Below are 9,690 nucleotides of genomic sequence, written 5' to 3' on the forward strand. Positions count from 1 at the left end.
CTGTCAGAGGCATTTTATTACACAATTTCTTTATTCATTTATTTACAGGATTACATTCGTTGAGAGCTATGCTACACGATGTGTTATTATGTCCTTTATTCGAACACTGTATTTACATTTCTTTGATGATTTATGTATATAATTTAACAGTGTTAACGGCTATCTTGATTTATATTACAGCATATGCAATTATTTGTTTCTAGCCGTACTTATTGTGTAATGGAGTGTATCTGGTGGTATTTGAATCTGTTTAACCGTGAAGCCTCCGTGGTCTAATGGTTATGACGCTCGCCTTGACAGCGAGAGGACGCAGGTTCGAGTCCCGCCAGAGGCATTTTATTACACAATTTCTTTATTCATATATTTACAGGACTACATTCGTTGAGAGCTATGCTACACGATGTGTTGTTATGTCCTTTATTCGAACACTGTATTTACCTTTCTTTGATGATTTATATATATATATATTTCGGGTTTAACGCTTGTTTATCCACCTTTTTTCGTTATTTTCTTAATTTTTTGCTCTCATGTGGTAATCACCCACCTTCATTAATTATTTAATCGTCGATTTATCAGAAAATGTTCAATATTGTTAGTAATGATCATTATTGTGTACTCTGTTGATCCTCCTTTTTTCTTGTTTTTTCCCCTATATATTTTAAACTCTTTGTACAATATAGTTCTAAACAATAATAAAACAATAATATACAAATAATAATATTGTTATATCATTGTATTTTTTTAATAATTTCAAACTCTCAAATAAAATAGTTCAAATACAATTGATATTCTGAATATACAATGCAGTAAAATATCTGTATTATATACCTTAAGCATTATAAAAAGCCTAATGTATTCAAATCTTTTGCATTGGTCTTGAACATAATCCAAGAGTTTTTGCATACTGGCTTATTCAACCCAGTTAAAAGTTTATTTTATAGATAGAAAAAACAGCAATTGAATATTATAGCTGGTTCTTAAATTCACAGTTACACCCTTCTGCTGTTGTCTAATTTTTCGAAAATCATATCAATATTTTTCCATAAGACCTCATAACGTATACACTCGAAGAACGTGTGTTTCTCATCTTGGATTACACAACAAATGTCATATTCATTTCTTTCTTTCAGTATCCACTTATATAGAAGTAGGTTAGTAGGAACTACGGTACATTATTTAACATTTTATAATTTAGTTGTGCATATGCCTATTTATTTATTTTTTTCCCTTTTTTTTACATTTTAATCCAAACGTCACTCCACTTTATATCTTCAGTGTTAAACACAATATCCCATTTGTGTGTAGCTTGAGGTGAAATGAATTTTGTATTAATAAATATTTGTTTCATTTTAACGATGTCGTTAATTATATTATCAATATTTACATAATATACTAGGGATTGGCAATCAACCTAACATTATTTGGATAGGCAAATTATTATTAGTTTCTTTAACTTTTGATCCGACGATCTTGTCGTGTCGCATTGTACGACAGGGGGTCTAGGTCTGACAGACTGGGGGGTGGGGGAACAAATTTCCCTGCATTTGCACTGGTCGCTAACACAATCATCATATACTAATTTGTGTAAGGACAAAATGTTTGTGTCGATTTACCGTCCATATATCTTAGCACCATTTTAAAAAATGTCTTAACATCATTGGCATAGGCAATTGAGTTCCTCTTTATGTCCAATAAAATATCGTAAAAAATAATTTTACAGTAACACGAGTCTACAAAATATTGGACGTGGACACTACATATCACAAAAGTAACACATGTGACAATTCATTATTCAAATTACGTTAGTACCGGTACAGTACAGTGAAAGGGTCAGCAGAGTACCGTAAAACCTCGAATTGAAGCCCTGGGTTTCTTTTTTTCTCGAACTTTGAATCCCATGGGCTTCTGTTTCGAGATGGGCTTCTTTTTCGAGATGGGCTTCTTTTCGAGGCTAATTATGAAAACTTAAGAGAGAGAGAGAGAGAGAGACAGAGAGTGGGGGGTGGGCTTCAATTCGAGATAGGCTTCATCTCGAGATTAAGCCCACTGGGCTCCAATTCGAGTGTGGCTGATACAAATAAATGGAATAAAATATATCACAAAGTGACCATGTTAGTCACTAAAGTAAGTAAGTCAGTACGTGACGAAAAAGGAATGTTTACATCCATCACAACATTTTAGCATGTGTTGTTCAATCCATTTCTACCATATTCTATATCAGTGGATTATCTTACCTACTTTAATACTTAACAAAATTATTATTGGCTCATGTTCTTCTTTATGTAAAATGTAATTTGGCTTTTATTTGCAAAAGGTCGTTTTAAAAGTTCAAAATTCAAAGTAATTTTATAGTCAATAATACAACAGGTAAAATTGAAATTTGATTTCCTCGGATACACAAAAGAGACCAAAAACACAATCAAGAAAGACATAAAAAAAGACATAAAAAAAGATCAATAACAAGAGCAAAAACTCGGAGTACAGAAACAATTTAAAAATCTGTACAGATATAAATTCCATAAGAGTTAACATAATTAATAATATAGCATTTAAAATATCATCATTTTAATTATACTCTGATTTAATTTACAAGAATAATTCCAGAGTATGACAGCAAAGTTAAAATAATGAAAAAAACCTTAATAATCATTTTAAAAATTGCAGTTTAAATATAATTAGTTCAAGTTATTTCTTAATTTTATAAAAATGTATACAGAATATTCCAAAGTAAGACATCCATAAAAAATACTACTACTGTATAGTAGTATTCAACATTATGCTTTAGAAGTTTTGAATATTCTGTTGTATATGGTAATACTTGCAGCATTCGTCCCATGGGTTTCATAGAATGATTATTTATATGTTAAATGATACTCCTGGGAGGATGCATAGTGGAAGATGGTTGCTGACTTCCGGACCCCTCCTCCCCATCATTCTTAACATTATTAGAGTGCTTTTTAGCTGGCATAAAGGTGTACAGATGTTGGGTAAAAAACTCGCGAAAGGCTTTTTGAGAGTAATACTTAGGCCTAATAAAAGTTTTGATTTTACATTTTAGGCTTATACCGGTACTCAATTTTGTTTGCGCATATATGTCGAGCGGCCAAGTGGTCAGGAGGCTGGGGCTTAGTTCGACACAGCGAAGTCGACTGGTCGAAGAACGTCTTCACCAATTTCGGTTGGTAGAACCAAGTCTTCTCGAAGGAGGTCCTGTGCCCAAGTTTGCCTCGTGTGCTCGTGTGCACATTAAAGAACCAAACCCATTGCATTTGGAAAGTAAGGGACTAGGCCGACCCCGATGTTCTTTCACTTTAGCTCCCTTTGTTGTGGAAATGTGTGAACATGAAGCTATTCTACACTCTATATAGCCTCTTTTGTGTTGATTAGTCCTATCTAATGTATCACATCAAAATACTTTAGATATATGCAGCAAAATGACTGTTTTCCGAGAAGATGCCACATTGACCAATTCCAATCGCAAGTTACACAAAAACAATTATTACCTTATTTATTCATTTATTCCACGACACTTCATGTCTTCCATGAAACAAATTCATCAGAATTTTATAAGATCCGTAGATCTATCCTAACATAAGTCGGACTACCATCATGTTTGATATATTCATTAAAATAATTTAATATGAACGCTAGGATTTGTTAGTATAAATTGGATAGTGGAATATTTCCCTTCCAGCTATAGTAAATCAGTTTTATAAGCTTTTCTTTAACAATTGCTTTTTATTCTTTACATTGTAAGCGATAGCATCTACCCTGTCTCAACATCTTCAAGAAATATTGGTTTCCTTTAAAACGTGCATTTTAATAAAAAAAAATGGGATATGTATATATATATATATATATATATATATATATATATAACCACTTAGAAGAAAGAAATAGTGGTCATGATTTACTTTTAACGTTTTAGCATTTGCTTATCAATTTTGTATACAGCTATTTTTTCCCACAGAATTGTTGTTTTCCAGTATTTTGCCTTGTAATTTATATATTAAATGCGGCTTCTCCCTGACCCTCCCATCACTTTTTCAAAAGTAAAGTGTGCTGCAATTTTGTCCGACGGTGACAAGATTCAGCAAATTGAGTTTCGGCCAACGGTGTTTCGGTAAACCGGGTTTCGGCGAACTGGGTTCATATGTTTTCGGCGAACTGGATTCGGCGAAGTAGGTTTCGGAAAAGTGGAAACAAACTCGGCAAACAGGGTTTCAGCGAACTGGATTTCGACAACTAGTCGGATACTCTTTTAATACGTAGAGTAGTTCCTGCTCTAGCGTGCCTTGTTGTGCACCACCTGGAATACGCCGAGTAATTCCAGCTGAAACCTATAATTCCACCATGGGACTTTGCATGACGATTGGATGTTCAATTGTGATGTCAACAGCATTTCTGGACATAGGGATGTCTGACCTCTTCACACTGAAGCCATTTTTAGTTCCTATGCACGTAATGCAATAGGAACTATTGTAATCACTCTTGATATTTCCTATGTTTTTTATTGTGTGTAGTGTGTGTGTGTGTAGACATTTATGCAAATGCGCATGCGTCAAAGAAAAGTTTTCCGACATTTTGTTTTACATCGCGATGCGAAGATCGATGTGAAATTTCTGCAGAGTTCAGTCAGGGGTCACGCTAACCGACCGGAATGTCGGCATGGATGAAACTATTTTGGTTTTACGGCAAAAAAATCATCTGCTGTAGGCATAGGTATTTTGAAGAAGGCCTAAAATAAAACTAAAATGTTTTAATACTTGCTGAAATACATCGTTTCTTCATCTAGATCTCCATTTTTCACTTAGTCCACGCGACGTTTTTTTTTCTGTTGTATACGTATGAGTAGTCATATGAAGGTACTATATCCCCGACAGTTGGCTGTGCAGCAATGTACCCTTTGAATGCAAACTGAAAACAGGTGAAAATATAAAGGCAGCCGACTGTCGGGTACATAACGACTAAAAAAAAAAAATAATAATAATTAATAATTTAATAAATTTAAAATCATAAATCTAAATCAAACTTGGAGAAAGTTTTGGATGGTCCACAATGTCTTGAAAAACTCTGCGCCTGCACTAATAATATACTCAGATGTGAGGTTCTGTGCATTAAGCCATACAGATACAGATACTACAGTACCTACAGTAGATAGTAAAACCTGTAATTTATAAATTGACCTAGGTAGGCCTAGGTATGTAGGGCCATTGAGCCCCTCTAGGCCTAGTCTTGAGTCTTACTTACTTTGTAAACTTATGCTAGGCCTAGGGCCTAAGCCCCTAGCCCCAGTATTTAGCTAGGCTACTAGGCTGTAAATTTAGGCTTTCGCTTTAAATAGAGCCTATATCCTCCGCGTAAAAGTTAGGTCAAGAAATCTGTCTGCGCATTTGGGAAAATAAGGGCCGATTTCTGCTCAGATTTTGCTGAAAATTTGGCTTTGACCTATTAATCTTAATATTTAACCAATGTATTATGCAGTATTTACTATTCTGCGCACCTATTTTTCTGTTTTTGTACTCAAATTTAATCCAGTTTTTGCGGTATCATCCACGCAATTAAAATACTACTAATTGTGTGGGGAATGCGTACCTATACTTCAGGCCTGGCCTACTGTACTGTATTTAAAATGTTATTACTTACAGTGCATAATGCATATAGCCCTAGACGAAGGCCTGATTTTTCGGCAAGGTATGCATGGAAATCGGCCGTTATTTTACTAAAATGTGCAGACAAATTTCTACGCCTAATTTTAGTGCAGAGGATAGTTATTCCCTGCGCAGCCCTTATTTTACACTCTGGGGCTAGCTACAGTAGCATAAGTCTACAGTAGCCCTCTATGGTGTGTATTAATTATGACGATGTACCAAGATTCATTCAGCCATGAATGGAACTTTCAAACTTCCAAATCTATAGAGGCTCTAGTGTTACTGTTTTATATTTTCATTGCTTCACATTCCTAGGTCTATGAACAGTTTTGATTGAAGTCAATATTCACAGTGTAAGAGCCTTGAAGAGCCTCATCCATTTAAACTTGTGATGGCCTAACATATTAACATTCACCGTTAAAGTCTTACGTATAATGCGTGAATCTCGTGCATGAGAATCCACTTTTTACGTCTCACGTCTACAAATGTTGTATTCTCACACGTATCATAAAAATGTGTATAAAGATAAAATGTAGGCCTATGGGTCGATAATAAAATCCTAAAGTTAATAAAAAAGCTACAGGTATACTGATTGACGACTATAAAATCCATAGCAGTTCCACTACAATTAAAAAAAAAACAGAGGGTGCTCTATTTCATGATTATTCTATAGAGGGTACTATATACATTTTTTTTAGTCTTTGCATCAGACACCAACAAAGTTGGCAGCAGGTATATAAATGCTCAGGCCAGCCGTTAAGGCTATGTTCTCACACGGCAGCTAACAGTTAGTAGGATCCATACACTTATATTCTTATATACTTATATATAATGTACACTTATATATAAGTATATATACACACACATAAACATATATATATATATACATACATATGTATATATATATATACGTATATGTATATATATAAATATATATATATATATGTATAAATATATGTATAAATATATATATATATATACGTATATGTGTATATATATACGTATATATACATATATGTATATATATACATACATATATATATATATACACGTATATATACTTCTAAAAGTCGTGTATCATGCATAGGAACGTTGACGCCTGCAAGGCTCTGGTTTCTTAAGCGGTCCTCTCCTCGTGGATGTGACTGGGATAGGTTAAGGGATATATACGGTGGCATATCTGGCATAGTTCTGGTGATCATAGCTGAAGGACAAGCTACGCCTGCGCCTTGAGCACCATTGATGTGCGATTTATAAATCTTCATTATTATCTTTATTATTATTACACATTTTAAAAAGCGCCATGGGTTTTAGATTGCAACTCAGTGATTCAGCTATGTTGCTATGTAGGCCTAATGTCATCTAAAAGCCCCCGATTGGCTAAAAGTTGTTTAGCTGTTTGTACACATCCTTACTACTCTTCTGTGGTCAAAAATACATGCAGTGATGATTTTTTTTCTTTCCTTTTTAAAATTCGCTTATCTTAAAAAATACTTAATTACCAATAATAAATTTTAAAATGTATATGGATAAACTTTAAAAGTGAAAAAAAAAATAAAGCCAGTAGCCATTTTGAAAACATCTTTAACATTGACATTCTGTTAGTGTTACCTCCTTATTGATAGTCTTGCTTATTAGTAGGTGCCATCAACAGTGGAGGCTCTAGGATATATTTTCTGAGGGGGGCTGAGCTGTTCGACAGGGGGACGGGCTGGTATTATGTCTTTTTATGGGATTTTATCGGCCATTTTTAAAAGCGCCCTCACAGGTTCACCCATCACCACGCAATGTGCGTGCAGCCAACCTGATCTCAAACCTTCTATGGTAAGGTTTCCAAAAATAGTTGTCTCACAAAATCCACCGAGGAGAGGGGTGGTGACAGCCCATAGTCTAATACTGCTGCAGTTGTCCTCTCCTGATTGAAAACCGTACATTCTCTTTTATTTTGACGGATTACTGCTGCCAATGATATAGCTTCATATTACATCTGTAAATCTCTGACCACACTATCACATCATGTGTGACAACTTGTGTGGTCAACATTATATAAACATGCAGATGTCATATATCATCCAATTACAGACATATCACATTTATTTGTAACATAAAATTTAATAGTACGGACAGAGCTTAACTAATAAAGAGGTATAATAAGAGAAGGTAACTGTTGATGTATTTATTATTTTGCGACAATATTGAAAACGTAGTTTTCATTGAGAGCTTCTTGATGTATTTTAACTTCACTTTCTTCTAAATATCTTTCTTAAAAGTTAATTTCTGTTATTCTTCAGTTTCAGTTGATATTAAACTATTCGGCGCAACCGTGCAATTTTCAGGTCAAAATTCGTGTTTCAAGGCTGATGATCAGTCAAGAGGCTGTAAATGCGACACAGTGTGTGTAAAGTATCAAGATTGCTGTCTTGATTATGAAATATGGCAAGCGTCAATCTCCAATTTTTCAGTTGATGGGAAAATAAGCAATACAAGTATTTCAAATTGGAAGGATTTTATTGACTCGATCAATCCACAAAGTGAGTCGTTGAGTGTAGATTTATTCCCTGAAACGTTGAACAAAATTGAAAATCTGGTTATGGGGAGAAAGAAAAATCTTGTGGAATTCAAGTGCGAGGCTAATATAGTCAGTTGTAAGAACACTACATGTAACGTGCTTAACAAGATTAAAATACTAACAGTTGGAAGTTGCAACAAACAGCATGACTATAAAGCCTGCGCAGTTGGTGAATCTGATTTTCTTGTGTATGATAAGCTTACAGAACTAGTTTTCATAAATGAGTACTGCGCGCAGTGTAATTCCATTGACCCCAGTCGTATTATACCATTCGTAAAAATCTTCAATTTTCAGGGTACAGGCCTAAACGACAGATTTTTGAACGCCTTAGATCTTGAAGATACAAACAAGACAATGCAGATTATAGAAAATGCGAATCCTTACAAGTATCAAGTTTTACCACCGGACATAGGGTACCGTCTTTGTGAACCAAAAATATATGCGTGTGATCAGCCAAATAACGGTAGCGACTTATTAAATCAAGCTTGCCTAGCATATCAAGATTATAATAATCCTAGTTGCTTTGTCAACTCACTTTGTGAATATTGTGCTAAGCCTGAATGTTCTCCTGATTTTAAGTCTACGTCTCAATTACAAATATCTATTGCGATCTTCATAGACAGTACCGGAGGCTTGACGACCGTGTATCCTACTACCCCAGATGATAAATTTGATACTGATGATGTTGTATCGCTGATGTATAATAATAGCTTACCTTTTGGTGAAAATATCACAAACCAAGACCCCACTTTTACCGCCGACCTAAAGGAAGGCGTTACTGCTGTATACCTAGATATTTCATTCGCTATAACTTTGACAGGAACCATTTTGTCAATCATCAGTATCGTAATAGCTCTTTTGACATTCTATTTTTTTCCGTCGATGCAGAATACGTCAGGCTGGATAAATATTCTTCTGTTGATTACAATCTTGCTCAGATGCTTTTTGTACCTTTTATTGTTAATTGACAAGGAGATTCCACCTGCTTGTAGGGCAGTAGCCATTGCTCAGCATTTCGGCCTTCTTTGTACTTTTTGCTGGATTAACTGCCTCGGTTTGAATATATTCCTCTCTACGAAGTCTAAACCAGTATTTTCAAAAAATGTGCAGAAAAAGTTGTTCTGGTATTATTGCCTGTACTCGTTTTGTACTCCAGCACTGATTGTTATTTGCTGTGTTGCAGTGGAGTACTCATCGATAGAGGTCGCTACAATATACGAATATACTAACTGTTTTTTGACGAATAAAGCGATTAAATTGGCCTTCATTGTACCAATTTCTGTAATGATGCTCGTTAACGCAACATTGTATGCGATTATAATAAGAAATGTTAAGAAGAAATCACATGTGAAAAAAGAAGAATCTGCTGGTGCAAAGAATAAGAGACGTAGATTTGAATTCATCCTAAGCATTAAGGTACGTCGGCATGCGGCGACATTAACAGTTGTTTATAAGCATAATATATATATA

General features: G+C 34.6%; 1 protein-coding gene across 1 annotated transcript in view; it reads left to right on the top strand.

The window, feature by feature from the left end:
* The window catches only part of LOC117103253, a 12,448-nt gene that overhangs the window by 1,828 nt on the left and 930 nt on the right, over positions 1 to 9,690 (top strand). The window contains exon 3 of the mRNA XM_033243816.1: positions 7,943 to 9,636. Within this exon, the coding sequence (XP_033099707.1) occupies positions 7,943 to 9,636 (1,694 nt within the window). The remainder of the gene's footprint in view (positions 1 to 7,942; positions 9,637 to 9,690) is intronic.

The sequence above is a fragment of the Anneissia japonica genome, unplaced genomic scaffold, assembly GCF_011630105.1.
Source record: "Anneissia japonica isolate Jap-2015-1 unplaced genomic scaffold, ASM1163010v1 scaffold2207_len539183_cov196, whole genome shotgun sequence".
Classification (NCBI taxonomy): Eukaryota; Metazoa; Echinodermata; class Crinoidea; order Comatulida; family Comatulidae; genus Anneissia; species Anneissia japonica.